This window comes from Trichogramma pretiosum, unplaced genomic scaffold, assembly GCF_000599845.2.
Source record: "Trichogramma pretiosum strain Unisexual culture from Peru unplaced genomic scaffold, Tpre_2.0 scaffold16, whole genome shotgun sequence".
Taxonomy (NCBI): Eukaryota; Metazoa; Arthropoda; class Insecta; order Hymenoptera; family Trichogrammatidae; genus Trichogramma; species Trichogramma pretiosum.
Window position 1 is genome coordinate 652,358 of NW_019641647.1, and position 20,644 is coordinate 673,001.

General features: G+C 33.0%; 8 protein-coding genes across 18 annotated transcripts; 4 read left to right on the plus strand and 4 right to left on the minus strand.

Annotated features, from left to right (window-relative positions):
• Nucleotides 1-240: 240 nt before the first annotated feature.
• Nucleotides 241-2,708, plus strand: LOC106658718 (ADP-ribosylation factor GTPase-activating protein 1). Of its 2 annotated transcripts, XM_014380805.2 has the most exons (8): nt 241-614; nt 713-994; nt 1,074-1,297; nt 1,364-1,478; nt 1,547-1,636; nt 1,802-1,861; nt 1,980-2,140; nt 2,204-2,706. In XM_014380805.2, the coding sequence occupies exons 1-8, from the start codon at nt 555-557 to the stop codon at nt 2,424-2,426; spliced, it is 1,215 nt and encodes a 404-aa protein (XP_014236291.1). In that variant the 5' UTR covers nt 241-554; the 3' UTR covers nt 2,427-2,706. The 2 variants fall into 2 exon arrangements, with proteins under 2 accessions (XP_014236291.1, XP_014236298.1); XM_014380812.2 differs by lacking the exon at nt 1,802-1,861 and having other exon boundaries at nt 2,204-2,708.
• Nucleotides 2,709-2,742: 34 nt separating this feature from the next.
• LOC106658732 lies at nt 2,743-3,987 on the minus strand. The gene is made up of 2 exons (XM_014380826.2): nt 3,401-3,987; nt 2,743-3,333 (listed from the first exon to the last, which is right to left on the minus strand). Exons 1-2 carry the CDS (start codon nt 3,745-3,747, stop codon nt 3,087-3,089), a joined length of 594 nt encoding a protein of 197 aa, XP_014236312.1. The 5' UTR covers nt 3,748-3,987; the 3' UTR covers nt 2,743-3,086.
• Nucleotides 3,988-4,230: 243 nt separating this feature from the next.
• On the plus strand, nt 4,231-7,589 carry LOC106659376 (vacuolar protein sorting-associated protein 4B). 4 transcript variants are annotated; one of them, XM_014381912.2, is made up of 8 exons: nt 4,231-4,359; nt 4,606-4,686; nt 4,768-4,879; nt 4,955-5,331; nt 5,412-5,679; nt 5,765-6,207; nt 6,275-6,387; nt 7,500-7,589. In XM_014381912.2, exons 2-7 carry the CDS (start codon nt 4,663-4,665, stop codon nt 6,374-6,376), a joined length of 1,326 nt encoding a protein of 441 aa, XP_014237398.1. In that variant the 5' UTR covers nt 4,231-4,359; nt 4,606-4,662; the 3' UTR covers nt 6,377-6,387; nt 7,500-7,589. The 4 variants fall into 4 exon arrangements, with proteins under 4 accessions (XP_014237398.1, XP_014237395.1, XP_014237396.1 ...); XM_014381909.2 differs by lacking the exon at nt 7,500-7,589 and having other exon boundaries at nt 4,233-4,359; nt 6,275-6,982; XM_014381910.1 differs by lacking the exons at nt 4,231-4,359; nt 7,500-7,589 and adding an exon at nt 4,418-4,509 and having other exon boundaries at nt 6,275-6,982.
• On the minus strand, nt 7,041-9,619 carry LOC106659375 (pyruvate dehydrogenase [acetyl-transferring]-phosphatase 1, mitochondrial). Its single transcript, XM_014381907.2, has 5 exons — nt 8,621-9,619; nt 8,409-8,550; nt 7,866-8,339; nt 7,476-7,796; nt 7,041-7,416 (listed from the first exon to the last, which is right to left on the minus strand). The coding sequence occupies exons 1-5, from the start codon at nt 8,729-8,731 to the stop codon at nt 7,058-7,060; spliced, it is 1,407 nt and encodes a 468-aa protein (XP_014237393.1). The 5' UTR covers nt 8,732-9,619; the 3' UTR covers nt 7,041-7,057.
• A 241-nt stretch (nt 9,620-9,860) lies between these two features.
• On the plus strand, nt 9,861-14,502 carry LOC106658577 (kinesin-like protein KIF18A). Of its 5 annotated transcripts, none has more exons than XM_014380592.2 (4): nt 9,861-10,097; nt 10,930-13,300; nt 13,379-13,609; nt 13,679-14,502. In XM_014380592.2, the coding sequence occupies exons 2-4, from the start codon at nt 10,973-10,975 to the stop codon at nt 13,736-13,738; spliced, it is 2,619 nt and encodes an 872-aa protein (XP_014236078.1). In that variant the 5' UTR covers nt 9,861-10,097; nt 10,930-10,972; the 3' UTR covers nt 13,739-14,502. The 5 variants fall into 5 exon arrangements, with proteins under 5 accessions (XP_014236078.1, XP_023315671.1, XP_023315670.1 ...); XM_023459903.1 differs by adding an exon at nt 10,172-10,289 and having other exon boundaries at nt 9,867-10,097; nt 10,930-13,609; XM_023459902.1 differs by having other exon boundaries at nt 9,868-10,097; nt 10,930-13,609.
• On the minus strand, nt 13,976-15,831 carry LOC106658593. Its single transcript, XM_014380604.2, has 4 exons — nt 15,271-15,831; nt 14,910-15,193; nt 14,638-14,827; nt 13,976-14,562 (listed from the first exon to the last, which is right to left on the minus strand). The coding sequence occupies exons 1-4, from the start codon at nt 15,283-15,285 to the stop codon at nt 14,500-14,502; spliced, it is 552 nt and encodes a 183-aa protein (XP_014236090.2). The 5' UTR covers nt 15,286-15,831; the 3' UTR covers nt 13,976-14,499.
• On the minus strand, nt 15,825-17,410 carry LOC106659342 (28S ribosomal protein S35, mitochondrial). The gene is made up of 3 exons (XM_014381858.2): nt 17,158-17,410; nt 16,191-16,810; nt 15,825-16,123 (listed from the first exon to the last, which is right to left on the minus strand). The coding sequence occupies exons 1-3, from the start codon at nt 17,285-17,287 to the stop codon at nt 15,845-15,847; spliced, it is 1,029 nt and encodes a 342-aa protein (XP_014237344.1). The 5' UTR covers nt 17,288-17,410; the 3' UTR covers nt 15,825-15,844.
• A 128-nt stretch (nt 17,411-17,538) lies between these two features.
• LOC106659341 (beta-parvin) lies at nt 17,539-20,429 on the plus strand. Of its 3 annotated transcripts, none has more exons than XM_014381856.1 (6): nt 17,539-18,233; nt 18,775-18,912; nt 19,171-19,434; nt 19,516-19,910; nt 20,003-20,246; nt 20,317-20,429. In XM_014381856.1, the coding sequence occupies exons 1-6, from the start codon at nt 17,912-17,914 to the stop codon at nt 20,391-20,393; spliced, it is 1,440 nt and encodes a 479-aa protein (XP_014237342.1). In that variant the 5' UTR covers nt 17,539-17,911; the 3' UTR covers nt 20,394-20,429. The 3 variants fall into 3 exon arrangements, with proteins under 3 accessions (XP_014237342.1, XP_014237343.1, XP_023315673.1); XM_014381857.2 differs by having other exon boundaries at nt 18,142-18,233; nt 18,589-18,912; XM_023459905.1 differs by having other exon boundaries at nt 18,144-18,233; nt 18,466-18,912.
• Nucleotides 20,430-20,644: the final 215 nt, after the last annotated feature.

Sequence of the window (20,644 nt, forward strand, 5' to 3'; positions counted from 1 at the left end):
TTATTCAGCTTCGATGTTGAAGTAGTTTCAATGTTAAACCAGATAAAGTTTTATTTTTAATAAATATTTGGGTTCCCAATGATATTAATATATTTTTGATTATATGACTGAATATGGTTAAGTAATGTAATTTAATTATTCATGAAAGGGCTTATTATAAATTGTGCAAATACCACGTTGCAATATAACTAGCGCCACGGCAAATGCAGAGTTAGCTTTACGTCACATGTATATGGCATTATCAGATTGGGCTTGATTCGCTGCGAGTCTCTCTCTCTTCTTCATATGAGCTGCAATATATAGTAATAAGTCAGAACATCGCGGTTATTGCCTCTGATTTTCCAGCTGGAACAAAAAAACTCTCCTTTCATAACTAATGCTACTCAATCGAGCTTGTATCTAATAAGCATTAGAGACTGTGCCAACGATCAATTAAATAACCATTTGGTTTTTAAACGCGTCGGTAGCAGAAAACATCACTCAAGCCGTTGTCGAGGCAGAGTTTAAAGATTTATAGGTGAAATTTTGATTCTGTAAAAAGTGCCAATTTAAAAATGGCCAGTCCAAGGACTCGACGTGCTTTGAGCGATCTCAAGCCTACTGACGAAAACAATGTGAGTTTGTGTAGCTAAACCAATATTTTATTTTCTTTCAAATATTTCTCTATTCTTCATTGATCATGTGAACTTTCCATATGTCATGGGTTTAACAGAGATGTTTTGAGTGTGGTGCACACAATCCGCAATGGGTATCTGTCACGTATGGAATTTGGATATGTCTTGAATGCTCTGGTAAGCATAGAGGTTTGGGTGTACACCTTTCTTTTGTACGATCCATTTCCATGGATAAATGGAAAGATATAGAATTAGAAAAGATGAAAGTTGGAGGTAATAGAAAAGCTAGATTATTTTTTGAATCGCAGCCAGATTGGGATGATACAATGTCAATCATCCAAAAGTATAACACAAAAGCTGCAGCATTGTACAGAGATAAGGTATTCAAAACTTAAAAAAAATATTAATTCAGAAAATTAATTTTTTTCATATTTGAACATCATTTACATTGATATGTAGATTAATGCATTAGCTCATGGAGAGCCATGGAGTCCAAATACTTCTTCTGCTGCTTCTTCTTTTAAATCTAGCAATGTGGAAAGCAGAAGAGAGTATGGAAATTCTTATCAAAATGATTCATCTGCTTCAACTTACCAAAATCAAAATTTTAATACTCCTGATTTTAAAGCTCAAACTGAAGATTTTTTTGCTCGAAAACAAAATGAAAATGCATCCCGTCCAGAGTAAGTTTTTAATAAAAGTATATCACTTATTGTTTTACATACTGTTAAAAAAAATCACTATTTCAGAAATTTACCTCCAAGTCAAGGTGGTAAATACGGTGGTTTTGGTTATTCTGCTAATCCTATTCCCAAAAGTACAAGTCAAGAATTTGTGGATACTGCTCTCTCATCTCTTGCTAGTGTATGAAATTATTGTATGCCTTTTCTTTATTGTTTTTACAATCTAAATGATAAAATAAAATTTCACAGGGGTGGTCTCTCTTTTCTTCTACTGCATCAAAAGTTGCTTGCAAAGCTACTGAAAATGCAATCAAAATTGGTGGATATGCATCTCAAAAGGTATTCATAAGATGAAATAAAATAGCACTTTTAAAAATTAGTGTCTAATATTTATCCACAAACATTAATTTTTTATCATTTATTTACTTTAATTTTATTTTATTCATGTCACTCGTGTAGAGCTTATGAGTTTTTTATTTTGCATTTTGATTATATTTTTATTAGGTACGTGATGGTACATTGTTAGAAGATGTTGGGAGCCAAGTCTCTAATTTAGCTAACAAGGTAGACATTTATTTCAAGTTGTAAATTCATTGTTTTGCATCATTTCAACTCTTTTTAATTTTATCTGTCATTTTTTAAAATTATGCTCCACTCAGTGTTTTTTACAATTTGTATGCAGGTTGGTGACCTTGGTAGAAGAGGTTGGGGAGATATCGGTGGTAGCAATACCTCTGATCAAAATTACAGATCATTTGAAAGAGACAATGAAAATTCTTATCAAAGTAGTTCCAATTATAGGCGATCAAATGAAAAGTCTTCGCTTACCAGCTCTAATCAAAAGTAATTATTATTATTTTGAAATATGGAAAAGAATTATTTTTAATAAATTCATTTTTATTTAAGCAAATCTGGTTCAACATCTCCAAGTTCATATAATGCTGATTGGGAATGGGAAACAAGTTCAGTACCAAAAGAAGTTCCACAGTCCTACAAAACGACGTCAAAACCATTGAAAGAAAAGAAAACACAACAAGAGTCTTTGATTAATTTTGATTCTGATAAAACTAATTCAAATTATAATTCAAAAAAACTGGAAGATGAAGCTTGGGAGATACTGAAGAATTGAACATTTTGTGTAGAACTATTGACTATTATAATGTTTAACTTGAAAAAAATTAGAAGAAATTGTCATCTCCAACTCACTTGGCATTATTGATGGTGTTTTGAAGTTTATTTTTATCGGAATGACCATTTGTCAATTATGTGCAATCTTTCAAATATTCATAATTGAAAAAAAGAGAGTATGACACATTTAGAGAAAAAAAAATTAATTTTTAATTCCTTTAAATTAATGCCAGTACTATAACTCTACAATAGTATTATATTATATTAATGTTTTTGGTGATTGATGGTTTAAAAACTATATTAAAACAATTGTAAAGTATCCAAAAGAATATATATATTTGGAATTTTCTGCATGTAAGTTTTTTGAAAAGCTGGCTAGTCATAAAACGAACATGATTATGTATTTATGCATTTTTGCACCTGACTATTTTTTAGTATATCAAAATATTTTTTACTCTCTTAAGTATAAATATAACAAATGAATATCTTGTACAAAAATTATAATGTTTCAAATATAATTGTTGTATAGGTAATAATTTTAAATAATGGACTAAATTTCTAATGCAAAAACAATTGATCTTTAAATATCACAATAGAGTTAAACTTGTTAATCGCAACAAGTTTAAATGTAAAATATTATTATTGAAGAGGTTTATTTCAACTAATTAGAATTTTGTCCTGTATTTGTGTTTTCATCTGAATCTGTATTTCTTTTCTTCTTTTTATAACATCTTTCTGAATCAGCACAGGCTAACTCACTAATCAGCCAATCAGTTGTCTCCATTAAATTTCCATCAAATTCTCTATCCACTGTGTAAATCAAGTCCTTTAACATGTAAGCTGTTTTCCTTGATAAGTTAGTTGTAGGTTCCCCAGTTGCAGCCTCATACATGAATTTGTAAACATTCCTAAAACACAATATAGTCTTAGATTTGACAAAAATTGACAGAAAAAATAATTTAGATAAAATGTTACTTGATATCAAATCCTGCCGTCTGATTCGGGGGTGGATGTTTCTCGAACAAGTAAATAAACAGCAGAGCTTCAGAAATCATATTACTTTCAGCATCAAATATACCACTTCTCACCCATACATCTAATGGAGAATAAATGTCCTTTTTTCCTAAATCTGCAATTGCTTTGTATTTCTTGATCATTTGCTGAATTGATTTAGTTGTTTTGTTAGGCAAATGTTCTTTTAATTTTTCAATATCAGACGAACCGTGAGATCTTAAGGCTACTAATAAACTCTTTTTTTCATGTTCTGTCCATCGCCTTTTACGAGAAAAATACGATTTTACTTCGTAATCGCCACTACCCATTTTACAAGTGAAGAATTTAAAAAATGGTTCAATTTTCAATACTGACAATGAATAACTCTATCAGTCTCTTATAATAAGATTGTAATTCGTAAGTATTAACCTTTACCGTGCGGTGTACTAACTTTTCAACACACACCAAAAGATGGCGTACGACTAAACTCACGTAAATTTTCAGACTTTCTCGATCAACATTATTAGAAAAAAATAGAACTGTAAGTCAAGTCAAGCTGCACGCCGCCCATTACGATCATACCAAGTTCACAATTGACGTTCCTAAACTCTTAAATAGGTGGCGTTCTGTCACAAAACTTAGAGTGTAGATGCTGCTCTAGGTATACAAATCGAGGTGACCTGTACTTGTTTTTGTCAGTCGCTCGATTTTGCAAAGTTTCAGGCAGAAGGTAGATCTCGGAAATTGTATGTGACTGTTCGTCGTTGTTTATGTGTTATTTGCTAAGTTTATGCCGTACCCACTCTTAATACATGCTATGTGAATGCGATAGGCATCTCGAGTATTGCGAACAAATAGAAACTTCGGAGAAAAGACGTAATACTGCGGTGTCTTCGCGTATGATGAATTTTATTTTTTATAAGCAGTTGAATTGATTGAAGGTAAATCCAAATGGTGCTTAAAATCTTCTATTGATTCTTTCTTGCCATTGTTAATAACTATCATGTTGACGTCATCATCACAAAGGTTACTTAATATTTGACAGGGATACGTGGTGTAATTGTTCAATTCACCTTTCATACTATCTTTTTGTAATAACTTTTTGCGTTCTACAATTACTATGAAAAACGCGTTAAAAACGTAATTTCTATCGTTTCATCCAATACTTAAGTTGTCATTAATTTTAGATTAAATCAGTGTGGCACATATTGGAATAATCTCAAAGTGTGATCAATCTAGACACCATGGCATCAGGGCCTATACTACAGGTAAATATTTGTCACTTAGTTAATTCATAAGCAAAATGTATTATTAAATGACAATACAGATTTTATTTATAATTTTTGTAGAAAGCCATTGATATGGTAACAAAAGCAACTGAAGAGGATAGAAATAAAAATTATGAAGAAGCACTGAGGCTGTATGAACATTCAGTGGAACATTTTTTACATGCTATTAAATGTAAGTACTACTGATATAAATAGTTTGCTTTTTATTAGAAAAATTCTAATGCTCCGTTACTTTATAATACGGCAGATGAAGCACAGGGTGATAGAGCAAAAGATAGTATTCGCACTAAATGCATGCAATATTTAGATAGAGCAGAAAAACTTAAAACTTATTTGGCTAAAAGTAAAAAGAAACCAGTTAAGGCTGGGGAAGATAGTTCCAAAAGCGAAGATAAAAAAAGTGACAGTGGGGATAGTGACACAGATAGTGATCCAGAAAAAAAGAAGCTACAAACTAAATTGGAAGGAGCCATAGTTATAGAAAAACCAGATGTTAAGTGGAGTGATGTAGCTGGTTTGGATGGAGCTAAAGAAGCTTTAAAAGAAGCAGTAATATTACCTCTTCGCTTTCCACATTTATTTACAGGAAAAAGAATACCATGGAAAGGAATACTGTTATTTGGTGTGAGTCAACTATCTTCAATTTACAAAACAATTCTATATTATAGTCATGAATAATAATTACTTGAAAATTCATATTTTAGCCGCCTGGTACAGGAAAGTCTTATTTAGCAAAAGCTTTGGCTACAGAAGCAAACAATTCCACTTTTTTTTCTGTATCTTCCTCTGATTTAGTGAGTAAGTGGCTAGGTGAATCTGAAAAGTTGGTAAAGAATCTTTTTGAATTAGCTCGCCAACATAAGCCCAGCATCATTTTTATTGATGAAGTTGACTCTTTGTGTTCTTCAAGATCAGATAATGAATCAGAATCTGCAAGAAGAATAAAAACAGAGTTTTTGGTTCAAATGCAAGGTATTTTTTGGAGTATATAGTTTCAGAGAATGAAATTTTACTTTTGATAAAAATCTTTGATATAATCATAATCATTTATTCATAGGTGTTGGCACAGATAATGATGGTATCCTTGTTCTTGGAGCTACAAATATACCTTGGGTCTTAGATTCTGCAATAAGAAGACGATTTGAAAAAAGAATTTATATTTCTCTACCAGAAGAACCCGCAAGAGTAGTTATGTTCAAACTACATTTAGGCAACACTTCTCACACTCTAGTCGATGAAGATTTTAAAAAATTGGCATCAATGACGGAAGGTTATTCTGGAGCTGATATCAGCATTATAGTAAGAGATGCTCTTATGCAGCCTGTAAGACAAGTTCAAACAGCAACACATTTCAAAAAAGTTAGAGGACCATCTCCTAAAGACAACTCAATTATTGTTGATGATTTACTAACTCCTTGTTCTCCTGGAGACCCAGCAGCAATTGAGATGAATTGGATGGAAGTACCGGGTGACAAATTGTTTGAACCACCAGTAACATTAGTAAGTTTTTGTATAATTATAACCATAAAGATAGTGAGCCTGTTACTTACTTTTTATTCTTTTGTAGAAAGATATGTTGAAGTCTCTGAGCACCACCCGTCCAACTGTAAATGAAGAAGATATGAGTAGGCTTGATAAATTCAAAGCAGATTTTGGTCAAGAAGGTTGACTTAATTTCTAGTGAGTGAATTTATAAAATAAACTAAAAAATTAAACACAATCGCGCTTGCCTTATTCCTATTTTCGAAGTATTCAGTGCATCTACAACGAAAATGAGAATGTTCAAAGGGTTTGTCTGATAGCAGAAGAACATCTAAGATTACCATAAAATGGCTAACTTGTTAGTAATTTGAAGTTGTCATCGATGGCAATGAATTTATATTTTGAGACACTATTTTTAGAATACCAGAAGCTTGACGAACATGTTATTTTCTGTAATTAAGTCATTAGACTTGCTAAAGTGACATATGCTCAAATTTCATTTCTATGTACACATATCGTTAATTTTTATGTTTATCAAAACAATAACATTTTAGTTTCTGTTTTAATGACATAATATTTATTATAAGATTGTATTTAAAATTTTTAATTTACTAAAGAGCTTTTTTATTATTCTGCATTCTTATTTCATCGTATAATATGAGTGGATACAAAAATATAAATTTTATAAATATAAATTAAGCTGTGGAATTCATTGAGTAATTGATGTATAAATTCTTATGTATGTAAATTATTTTTATTGTTAATCAAATAAATAACAAGCTCTACATAATAATCTTTCAAACAGTATTATTGAACACATGAAATATTTATATTTATACACAGCATAAAAAAGTAGTAACAATTTTATTTATGAAGGACAGTGCCTCAGAAATTCTGAGTCCATGTATACAATAGTTATCGTAATATCATCCCTAAACAGTCTTACGACTTCAGATGGTAACGTTAACATTTTTGATATTTTAGAATGCTTTATTCCATATTCTGTACCACCAAGTGCATTTCTTATTAAATGAGTAGCAGCATTTCCATCCAGAGGTTTCTTTTTCAAACCTTCTTTTCTTTGAAGTAACATTTCATTGATATCAGAAAGTTTCATGTGTTTTTCTGGTAGTTTTAATGGACTCAGAGTAACTTTACCACTCATGTGTTCACCTACAAGTCTAACAGCTTCTAATGGAGAAATAAAATCCCACAGACCATCAGATGCTATAAAAATTATTTTAATTTAATAATGAAATATTTTAAGAATTAATAATGAGACTTACCTATTATTAAAAATTTATCCTTAGGAGTAAGTCTATGATATACAACTTCTGGTTTGGAAGTTAAATATGGAGGAGTGTGATAATTAGGAGGAATTGCACTTTGTCCATAATATGGCACTGCTAAAGAGTCTAAAATTTCTCTGCTCCATTTATATCGAAAATCACCCATTGAGCGTAGCGGCGCTAATTGACCAAGTAATCGTTCCATTTTTATAACTGATGATTTCTCATTTGGTGGATGCTCGGATTGAATTCTCTCCACTTCGGACCGATTGTCAGAATTATGTTCCACAGACATCATTTTTGTAGACCAACCATCATCTTTGTTTAAAATAAAAAAGCATGTGTAATTGATTCCATCATTTCAATTTAATAGTTTTTTTTACTTACCAGATAAAACTCCTAAAACACACTGACAATCTCCTGCATTAGCAACATGCAAGTGAGGACCATCAATGTGGGCAACTGAAACCACAGCACCAGACATTGCTACAGATAATGTTCTGGTAATATTTTTACCAGTTGCTGTTAAAGCTTCTGTGGAAATGTCATCATCTAGTCTTAAAAAGGCTTTTTCCAAAGCTGCTTCCATTTGAAATTCATTTGCAGAATCATTTTTTTTCAAGTCTTCCAGGAAAGTGACAAAACTTGCATGATAGAATTCATCAATTTCTTTAATGAACTTTATTTTATCATTAAATGTCTCCAATAATTGTGGATTATTTCCTTTTTTAATTTCGTCAATGAATGTTTCAAGTATGTTTGGAGGAAGCAAGGATGCTGAAATGTAATTCAGCAAGCGTTTTGATGCAACTTGAGCACATGCACTGCCACCATGACCATCGAACACTCCAAGGAGTAATCCTGAATAACAAAAAAATTGAAGAATAATTTTAAATGATCATTAGTTAGTTATTAAAAATGTATAAATACCATTTGTTAGTAGACATCTTGCTTCTGATCTGGTATCCTCTATGGGATTATTAGATGCTAACTGATTAGACTCATAACTCTTGACAGAGTTTGGACCTTCAAATTCTTTGGTAAATTCATTGGCTTGCAGTATATCTGTTACCTAAAGTAAAAAATGATTAGTGTGTAAAAAACAAGCCGTTAGTTATTTTTGATTGACCAAATTGAAGTACCTCTTGTGGCGTGAGTCTGGGCAGACTCGAAAAAGCCCGTAAACAAACACGATCGGAAGCCTTGAGCTTGATTGAACTTTCAAGGATCCTCAGTGACTTACGCAGGACCATCCTCTACGTGGAGATAAAACAGGACGATCCTCCACTACCTTGAGAATCGATACAACTATTCTCCTCATTCGAGTTGTTCGTAATTGCCAATTTTTGGGACCGATATACTGCGTTTCTTTGGTAAGAGCCTATTTTACGATAACGCACGCTTGTTTACGTATCTCTTCGTTGCGCTATATATCCGACTACATATACATGTGCACGAGGTTATAGACATAGATACATATTCTTGCGTGCTCGCTAATGATAGTCATAGCAGTGGCGGTCCTACACTAAACACAGCATAACGGGACAGCAAGCGGAGTCGATAGGAAGAAGAAGAAGAAGAAGGAAGAATACTGATGATCTATTTCGGTGCGCGTACTGGCACCTCGCTCATGTTTCAGTGTCATTGCGAAGACAAGAATGGAATGTTTTCTCGTCTTATTAGTATTGCGGAGATGCAGATGTAATCAAAACAACACTATCCGCTCAGATTATTCCAAACTGCGATGATTTTCAGAGTGTGCGCGTCAAAACTTGCATGTATATCTCTGGCCGGGTTTGAAAGCTCGCCGCTTTTTTAGTAGCATTTTTTTCATCGCTACATTTTTTCGAAATTTGATTTTTGATTCATTAAATCCCAGTCTGACGTCTCAAATCGATTTTTTATTGCATTTCTTATTGATAAATTATATCTTCATGAGATATTGCTCCATTATTCAAATGTTCCCGCGTCTGATCAGCTGATTCATTATATTCGACAAATTTAACCTTTTAATGCATTATAATGATATTTTACATAAATACTTTGAAGTGACCATGAAATTATAGGTCTCGTGGCCGGGGCGTAATGAAAGAGGGAATTAAGTTAACCATTTAAGAAAACTGCGGGAGAGATCAGTCGATGAAATATTAAAAATGGCCTCCGAGATTCGCAGTACCGACAGACTTGACATATACCGAAGAATAGGCCACTTCTGGCTTAGAATGGCTTGGAAGTTGGAATGCGTTAGGCTCACCGAACGCGATTGCTCCGATTTTCGACAGGCTCATGTAGAAAGGGCCTGAATGGAGCCACACTGAAAGAACGTTGTGAAACAGCCGGGGAAGAATTAAGTAGAAAGCTTACGTGAATGGCGCGACGGTAGCGCTGGCGTCGATGCGTCATTGACTTGAATTTGAATTTGTCTTATGTTTGTCGGATTGCAACTATCCCGCCAACGGTCGCTTGTGCACTCGCGCTCGGTAGACTACGCCGGGGATACAATTGTATATGTTTTGCCGCGATACTTTCTCCTAATTCTATATAGCGTGTAAAAAATCAACAAACGTACATCGTTCAAGATCCATCATCATTCTCGAAATTGAAACAATAACCAACTGGGTGAGGAAAATTATAAGTTCGCTAGATGTCTGTAAAAATTTGCTCCAGTTTGTTGGTATAGTTTGATGTTGCAGCCTGTTCAGTGATCACGCACATCCTTGACAGTGTCAATACAATGCCTCCACTTTGAAGATTATGCTAATTTGCTATTGTCCAAGTGCTGTGATCTCGCATGTTGCAGGATGCTTTCGAGTAGTTTTCCTATTCAGTTCCTTGCCAATTGTTCGTGTGATTGTGCGAATGTGTTGTATTGGATTCGCTTTTTTTTAATGAATCAAAAGTGTGCGCAAGGCGTAACGTGAATTGTGTACATTTTTCAAGTAATTTGAGAGTGATGATTAACACTCAATCCCATAATGCATGAACTTATCATTGCTTATTTGAATAAACTTCTTCAATTCATTGTGTATGTCAGATTTTATTTTTCCACTTATTGTTATCATAATTCATACTGTAGGAATATTTTTGCTTGGCAGTTTAAGTTTTTTGAGGGTAGTATGTATGACCAATATTTTCTTTTTTTCTTTTTCATTCCCTTTTTATTACTCTCTATTTTTTTATGACTAAAATTTATTTGAGCCTTGAATCCTCTCTAAATATTTTGTTTTCAAGTTTCATTTTATACAATAGTATTAGTAATTTAAAAAAATTGGGCCATGGACATGAAATATAAAACTTTGAAAGTGTATTTTGAGTGTTATATTAACAATGAAATTTGTTGTAATATATTGAGAATATTTGTACAGCATTTTTCATCAAAAAATTTTAATATTTAATCATAACCAAGTTTTAAAATTAATTTAATTTTGAATTTATTTTTATTTATCTTTAGGTATACCCAGAAGGGCTTCAACATCAAATAAATCTGAATCAAGATGGTATTCAATAAACGAGATTTAAACAAGGCTTTTTCGCCTAGTAAAATGAAAAAATTTGGGAAACGAAGATCTGCTGGATTAGTAGTAAAACCTAGTACCAGTGGAAGTACATCTGCTGTGCGCAGCGAAGCTGCTCAAACGAACATAAAAGTTATTGTTCGTGTAAGACCGCACAATGAAAAAGAATCACAAGATAATTTTAAAACCGTAGTGAAAATCATAGATGACAGAATGCTTGTTTTCGATCCTAAAGAAGAAGAAAATCCCTTCTTTTATCGAGGTGTTGTACAAAAAGGTCGTGACTTACTTAAAAAGCAAAATAAAGAATTGCAGTTTGTATTCGATAAAGTTTTTGATATGAGTACATCTAATTTAGATGTATTTGAAGGTAGTACAAAAGAACTCATTACTAGTTTATTGGATGGCTACAATTGCTCTGTATTTGCATATGGAGCTACCGGAGCTGGAAAAACTCATACTATGCTTGGCAAAGAAGGTGATCCTGGTATAACTTATCGTACAATGGCTGAATTATTTGCTGAAATGGAACTACAAAAGGATGCAAAAGATTTTAATTTAGGTGTTTCTTACTTGGAAATTTATAATGAAAATGTTCAGGATTTGTTACACAAAGTTGGACCACTACATTTACGAGAAGATGGCAGAGCTGGAGTTGTCGTTGCTGGTTTGAAAATTATCAGTATTCATAATGCAGATGAATTACTATCCCTCCTTGCGAAAGGTAATAAAAATCGGACTCAACATGCTACAGATGCTAATCAAGAAAGTAGTAGAAGTCATGCTGTTTTCCAAGTTTACATAAACATATCCAGCAAAATTGATGGTCAAGTGAAACATGTCAAATTATCTATGATTGATTTGGCTGGATCTGAAAGAGCTTCTGCAACAGGATGCAAAGGAGCACGATTTAAAGAAGGAGCTAACATTAATAAATCACTTTTAGCTCTAGGAAACTGTATTAACAATTTAGCCGATGGAATTAAGCACATTCCTTACAGAGATTCAAAATTAACAAGACTCTTAAAAGATTCTCTAGGAGGAAATTGCCAAACAGTTATGATTGCAAATATTAGTCCATCTAGTGCAAGTTTTGAAGATACATATAATACACTAAGATATGCTAACAGAGCTAAAAAAATCAAAACCAGCGTTAAAAAAAATATTGTTTCTTGTCAAATGCACGTTACAGGATACATTAAAATGGTTGAAGATCAAAAGAGGGAAATAGAAACCTTAAAACAAAAACTAATAGCATACGAAAAGGGAACTTTAACTGCTACTGGAGAAAAATCAAATGCAAATAATGAAGAACAAGCTAGAGATCTCACCGAATTTAATAATAGACTGACAGAACTTTATAACAAAAAACGAATAATTAATGAAAAAATATTATCTTTAGAAAGTTCGGATAAAATTTTGTATTGCAGAATCCTTTATAAAAAAGCTGCTGATCAGAGGCTTCATAATTTAACAACTACAGTAGAAATACATCCACAAGATGAGCAAAATGCTAGTGGTAAATCAAGAGTCAATAAATCATTGCAATATTTCAAACGTCAAAGAGAAGGTATAAAGGTTCAAATAAAATCAATGTGGGATGATCTATGCAAAATTGAAGAAGATCTTATTGAAGTTATTTTGAAAATTAAATCCAAAAACTTATATGAAAAGTTGGAAGATAAAATAAATTTCTTGAACTCTGAAGTTGAAACATTAAGAATGCAACAACAGTTTGAACATGCCAAAAAAATAAGTAGTCTACAACAATGTGAAATGGAATCTGTATCTACAATAGTAAAAATGATGAGTTCTACATTACAGACTTATTACAATTTGATGCGTGGTGGAGGTACAATAACAGAAAAACTAAAACAAGAGTTCAAGCATTTAGTGAAATCTTTGGAAGGGATTAAAAATATCAAATGGTCTGATATGAACATGAACAAGCAAGAAGAAGATTTTTACAGCACCACATGCCTCAGTGTGCAAGATCTTGAAAATCCAAGCAGAACTAAAATGATAGATTTGCTCGAAATTGATTCTGAAGATGAAGAATTACGAGTTATTTCGCCTAAAAAACAACTTCAGATGACATTTGATTGCACACCAACAAAATTCAGCAGTCCAATACCTGCTACATCTGATGTACTTAATGGAACGATTACTCTTGCTGCTGATCCCGTTGCAGTGATAGAAGATGTTAATGCAGATGACGTTCCGGCTGAACCAAAACAATTGAACAGTACATTTTGTCTCCCAGAAACCAAAAGCAGGAAAAGGGTACTATCCGACAGCAAAAATCAGGTAAACTCTAGAACACCACCCAAAGTTGCTAAACGAATTTCGCCCAAAAATAAAACTGACGTAAATGGAACAATACAGAATGGCAAGGAAAATAATAAAGAAGTCCAGAAAACGACAATGACTGCTAAAAGTATAGCTATCTTGAATAAATTGAAGGCAGACAGAATGAAACCTCCAATAAACCCACCAACGTTCAATGGGGATATCTCGGAAGTAAGTTTAAAAGCTGTAAGGAACAAAGAGAGAAGAGGACTTACATCTACTCATCCTTATCAAAAACCAAATCTTCATAGGGGGACAGCAAAGTTAGTGAGTTATTTTCATTATTCATTATTCATATTTTGTTCTCATACTAATTCAAATTAAATTTTGACCCAGAATAACGCCGGCCCTACCATCGTCTCGAGTGCCATGGTAAAAAAAGGAAAGACTTCTTGAGAGTACATCTCAAATTTGTAAAGAGCAATTACGTGTATATATCTTTCAATTATCACATTTTTTCGGTTAGTTTGGAAAACCATTTTAGGTATGAAGCCTTTGAGTTTGATGTTTCACCTTTCAAAAAGGCATAGGCTGTGGTGCATTTGATCATGACAGTAGCTTACATCATCTTTACGAAAACATAATAATTATACCTCGATGTTTTCTACGATAATTTTTTATGTTTTTTTTTTGTATGAAATACTACTACCGATATTCTTAGTGATTATTAACGAAAACACTTTTTTACATTAATAATTTTCATTTAGCTAAGTTTATAATTAGCATTCTCCGAAAATGACTGAAAATTTTTACGAAATTGACGTCAAAATAATGTAGCTTCTACCTGTAACTTCGAATACACAACTGAATCGACTGAAGTACTTTAAAAAATACTACAAAACAAACGAGGTATTATTTCATAAAACGAATAGCAATAAGTTATTATTTGAGTTGCTTCGTCTTTTCTTAATTATTGTTGATACGAATATACTAATTAATAATATGGTTAATAATTGGCGAATTAATGATAGAGATTTTTTATTATATATAGATCTGATTGATTTTTACGATATTTACTTGGACAAGTTTTACATATAAACTGTAGAAAGCACTTAAGATTATAATTAATATTAAAGATATATGTAGTATTTATAAGAAAATAAAAAAATGGTTGTGTAAGTCTCAATGTACGTAATTTGAGATATGTATCATAAGGATTATAAGGTTGTTGATTTTTCTCGTTCCTTCTCATCACCCAGCACATTGTTACTCGTACTAGCCTGAAAACATGTGATTCCCATTATATTTCATTAAATGTTGAAAAATTGAACGAAGAGAACAACATTTTTGCGTACATATTCTTCCAAAGCACGCAGAACTTGTTTTTCGATATCCTCGAATTGTTCACCGTTATCCTTGCTGGATCGTCGACTGCTGACGATCGTAGGTACAAAAGCTCTAGTACGATCGAACAGCGCGGCGAAGGATTGCAGCAAAAACGCTAGGAACGCTAGTGAAGCTAAAACACTGATCGGATCGAAAGCTCTGAAGAAACGAACGTGAGAAATAATTTGTTTACTGGCGAGAAAGAAAATTTGAAACTTTAAAAATGACCGAATATACTGACGGCACAAAAGGTGCGGCAGGCATCCCGTAATAACTCCGAGGCAGCTCAAGCTCATCACTCTTTGGCTCGAGTCCCAAAGATGTGGCACCTCTGGCGACGGGTTGAGCGACGATTCTCCGCCGGGCCATGTGTCCCAGCCAAAGTCTGTTCCGATCCTCCGGATAATCGTTTCCGAGGAAGTAGTTGGATCGCGTCCTGGCCACATCGAAGCACTGTGCAATGCGGCATTTCGAACATAGCCAAAGACACAGTAATATCGTCACCGTCGTCTTCTTCAGCGTCGGCTTCCATTTCGTAATTTATAATTATTGCAGATCGAATCGCCTGAGATAATTATCAACACGAGTAAAATGTTACGTACCAAAGTGTAGCGCATTTTTGCGACCTCACAACATCTTGATTCGCAGCTCTTGTTCAACTAACTAAACCGCATTTAGATCATTCAGGACTTTTTATGCGTGTGATCGGTAGACTTCGTAATTCGATGAGCTCTGTTTGTCGCAAGTTTGCAGTCCAATTTAAACTTTGATTTCCTCAAGCAAAAATACATGTCATGGATTCTCATGGCTTGCATGTAAGTTACTTGCACAGCAATTTCCGATCGTCATGCGTCGTCATCGGCGCGGATAAAATGACCCTTCTTTGCAATGCAATGTGAATGCAGGAGAAATGATAAGAAAGTAAATAACGCGACTTTCAGGGCTTGACCTGATATAGCTGCTCTTATTCTCCGCGGTGAAACTTGATCGTGTGGTGATTATTTTAGCAACTTCGTTATATTCGAGGAATTTGTTCATGACGTAAAAATTTCCAGAAACTAATTGTAAAAGTATATTCAAATAGAAAAATAAATGTAGGATTATTTAAATTTTTTTCATCTGTATTGATACAGAAATCAATTGAGTATACAACAGATTCTAAATCATAACAAGATTTTATTTTTCATTTGGTTTGTCCCCGTCAGGCTTCCAAAACATAATTTTCTTTACAGCTTCTTTATACTTATTAACAGAAAAATCATCTTCACCATTGTTGACTAAATCAGATACAGCAATCTTGTATTCCGTTGCATTAGGAATATTTTCATAATCATAATCTTGAGGTATTTCAGGCCAAGCATATACTGTTACTAAATTTTTTCTGCTTTGTTCTAAATCCCAATCATAATATTCCATATCTGCAAGAGTTTTTTCATTTTCCCATTCTTCTTTTCGCTAGAAAATTTTCCGATATTTTTAATTAGTAATAGAAAATGATAAATTAATATTTTTTTATACTTACCCAAGATTCATGATATAAAGCTGTTAGTAAATATTCAGCATATTCATAATTCTGTTTCCTAATAGGGCATCGATCAGCTACAATTGTGAGAAGGTCTGATTCAGGATCGTACCTCTCACCAACAAGTCTTAAAATTTTGTCTTTTGCATGTTGATCTAGTGTCAAATTGGACAATTTTACTCTAAAACTTACTATTCTGGCCATTGGTTCCCTAATTGATGGACCTGAATAGCAGTAATTTGAGTAAATAACTTCTAAAGGAAAATGTTTATCATAACTAATATCAGTGTCAAGTTCTTCAGGCCATTTGGTACAAAATTTTTTTAGTGCTTCACAATGTCTTTTAATAGTAGGAGGAGTTAAATGTAAAAAGTTTGGAATTTTCATCAACTCAGCATTGCCATATTTACTAGGAGGAGCTTCATTTTTTTTTGGATACCCTTGACGAACAGGTAAAGGAACAGATGCTGGATGAAAAGTCCTTTGTCCAGGCCAAACTGATGTCCAATCTTGATCAACGGCCATTTGATTCATTCTTGGAGGTAGAGCTTGTATTTTTTTTACAATTCTTTGTTGTTTTTCGGGTGGTTTTGGTATCAACTCCAATATTCGAAAACCATCTGAAAATAAGGTTTTTAAATTAAATTCCTGAATTTTACAATTAATGTGCTTTATACACAAAAGTTTAAACTTGATAAAGCACACTTTGTTAAAAAGTAATTTCATTCAACTTGAGTAAGACTGTACTTAATTTTATACAATTAAAATGTACATCATCCTTCATTTTTTCAAAATAAATAAAAACAAGAACTTTTTGGTTGTAAGTACTAAAGTAACAAAGCAATAACTTTCACAAGATTTTGGTTATTTATTTGTTTTGACAGCACAGTGTTTAAGTTAAAAGGTGCTCCATTGAGAATTCAATTAATTTTATTTTTCGCAATTATTAAACAAAAACTATGCTTTCCTTTATCTGTTTTTGAAGTTGCTGTGTTGGGTATTCTGGCCTTTGTAACACTTCTTACCACTGTCAAATTGTTGATACTTGGTATCAAATAGACAGAGTGTCTTTCGCACAGTCTCGCCACGAGAGACATTTTTGCAGACAATTATTCAATCCTTTAAAAAAATCAACAAAATATTTTACATAAACATAACCTATCTAGTTTAGACAGTTGTTGAACCGAAAGCTAACGAGTAGCGTCCGCTATACAGGCTACAGCTAAGCAGCAAATTTCAATTCATCGTTCCTTCGACTAATCTCTCAATCGCTGAGAATTGAGAGTGGGGAAAGGCGCGACTGTGACGACAGTTTTGCTTGAGATTTCGCGCGGAAGAATCGTGCATGTTTAGTCGGTGGTAGTAGTACAAAATCGAATCATCCACGTTTGTTTTTGTCATCGAGAGTAATTGATCGCTGTGTATCTTGCAGTCTCGTAGTAAGAAATCAGCGTGTCGAAGATCTGTTCAATTATGTAGCAGTCACGATTGCATTCAAGGCAATATTATTAATAATGACGTCGGACCACAAAGTGCCTTTACTTCTTCTTGAATGTAATTCTGTTCGTATTTTGTTTAATGATATTCAAATGAACGTGACAAATGAACAAGTGGACTTAAGAGAGTGACATTACGTGCGAAGTAATAAGTTTGAGTATTCAGAAAAAAAGAAAATAACAAGTGACAAATCGAAAACATCATATAGAAAAATATTTAATTAAATGAAACACTCAAAAATTAGCATGGATCTCGATAGTTTTATACAAACGGAAGCACTAGCTTATGATATAAACATCTACGATCTATTAGATCCGGCGGATCATCGTCCTGTGATAATCGGCGTAGTGCGAAAAAGATCGTTTCTTGACTATACCGCTGACGATAAAACTATACAGACCGATAAAGAGTATGCAAGTTTTACGAATGGTTCAAGCAGCAGTGGCTGTGATGCAGCTGCTGCAGCACATGAGCGGCTAGATAATAAAATGATGAATCACTGTGCTGAAGATTCTTCTCCTATGTATTACAGCGACTTAGTTTCAGGTAAGGAATTTACCATTCGCTTATTGTGACACAATATAACACGAGGATGTAAACATTATATGAATCTCTCATGAATGCTCGATGTCGGTTCAAATTTTTTTGGGCTCCGCAGTCCGCATATGAATGAAAACTAGCGGTACTTACTCGTCTTTTATCTATTACTCCATTTCTTCAATTGTCATAATTTAAAAATTATTTTCCAAGTTTTCATAAACTTTGTTATGTTTATAAGATTTCGCAGCACGTGTCTCGGGAACAAACTCTTGGCAAAACAATTTACGTACACATACTCGCAACAAGTTTTAAACGCGCCTTTTTAATTCCTCTCGTTCCTTACGTGTTGCAATTACGTCAGAAAATCCGCAGCCACGCCGTCGACTGCGCACACGGATATACACTGTCAAATCGGGCTTGGCGTTTCGTTTGAGAATGTGTGGGTGCGTCCATTTCCAGCTCACATATGTAAACACACAGCTCTCGAGTTTATTTTCTCTCGCTCAAATATAAGACATTGGCGTAAAACATTTGTGCACACATATAGGAATTACCAAACTAGTTATGGCGTCGCCAAGACCAAAATCGCCTCGTTCGGGGCCTGTATCGGCCAAAAAAGATGATAAAGAGGAGAGTTTTTGGGATAAAATTGGAACTTTGGGTCGCAAAAAACGCATAAAGGAAGGTAAGAGCGTTGATTCATTATTCTACATATCATTTATCAAACATTTTACGGGTGAGGCTAATTGTATTCATTTGAGCGATTGACTTTTACCTAATATGGTATTACATTTATAATAAAAAATACTCTCATTTTTTTCATTCAATGGTTCAAATTCAAAGGTTTTTTAAAACAGCAAAATTTCATGTAAATAAGCATATTCATAGAGAATGAACTTAGTGCATATAAAATATTAATTATTCATTAACCAATAATTTGCAGTACAAGAAGTTCAAGAAGAAGGCAAAAATGCAATTGAATCTCCAGGTTTTGCTGCCAATTTAGATGTTCCTCCAGAAGATTATAATCTTGAAGAGAATGAAGAAAGGTCTATGATTGCTCCTAAAAGTTTAGAAAATCCAAAAGTTCAAGAGTTAATTCATGTGTTAATAGAGTGGATTAACGACGAATTAGCTGATCAAAGAATAATTGTTAAAGATATAACTGAAGATCTTTATGATGGGCAAGTACTTCAAAAATTACTTGGTATGCTTTAAAGTTCAATCTGTACTCCACAATGATACTAATTATTTGATATTATTTAATAATATAAATAAATTTTTATAGAAAAATTAACAGGAAAAAAGTTAGATGTACCTGAAGTGACTCAATCCGAAGAAGGACAAAGACAAAAATTGTGTATGGTTTTAAATACTGCTAATAGAGTATTAGGATCTTACCCTCCTTACAAATGGAGTGTTGAATCAATCCACTCTAGAAATATTGTAGCAATATTGCATTTACTAGTTTGCCTTGCTCGTTTCTTTAGAGCACCTGTCAGATTGCCAGAACTAGTATCAGTTCAAATTGTTGTTGTGACAAAAAAAGATGGCCAGTTAGTACACAGAATAGTAAAAGAAGAAATTACAAGAACATATGATGATTTGGGAATGCGTTGTGAGCGTGATGCATTTGATGCTTTATTTGACTATGCTCCAGAGAAATTAGCTGTCGTTAAAAAGGTTGATTTCAAATAAATTACATTTTTATTTACCTATAATTTTTTTATAATGTTTATAAATAAGTTTAATAATAAAAAAATTTTCATTTTCAGTCGTTAATAACATTTGTCAATAAACATTTGAGCAAAGTACATTTAGAAGTAACTGACCTTGATAATCAATTCCATGACGGAGTCTTTTTAATTCTGTTATTGGGATTGTTAGAAGGTTTCTTTGTGCCATTAGGAAATTTTTATTTAACTCCAAAGAACTATGAACAAAAAGTACACAATGTTGCTTTTGCTTTTGAGCTCATGCAAGAAATTGGATTGTGTAAACCAAAAGCAAGACCTGAAGGTAAGATGTGACTAAAAACTATTAAATTTATGTCTTAATCACCGAGTAACCATAATCAATTATGTTTCAGATATTGTGAATCTTGATCTTAAATCAACATTGCGTGTTCTTTACAATTTATTTTCAAAGTATAAAGCACTTAATTAAAATGACAAAAATTTATTCGATTCTAACTAAGAGGCATATAAATTATAATTAATTTCAACTGAGTATTATTGAATAATATCAAAGTTTATAATTAAAAATGTGTTTGATATTTATATAAATATGAAAAATGTGTACTAACCAAAGATTCTTCCTATACTAGGCCACTGACATAATGTTTCAAAGATTTTGTAGTGTTTAAAGACTTGCAATCAACAATAATGTGCCTTTCTATGAATTAAATCGAAAGTAAA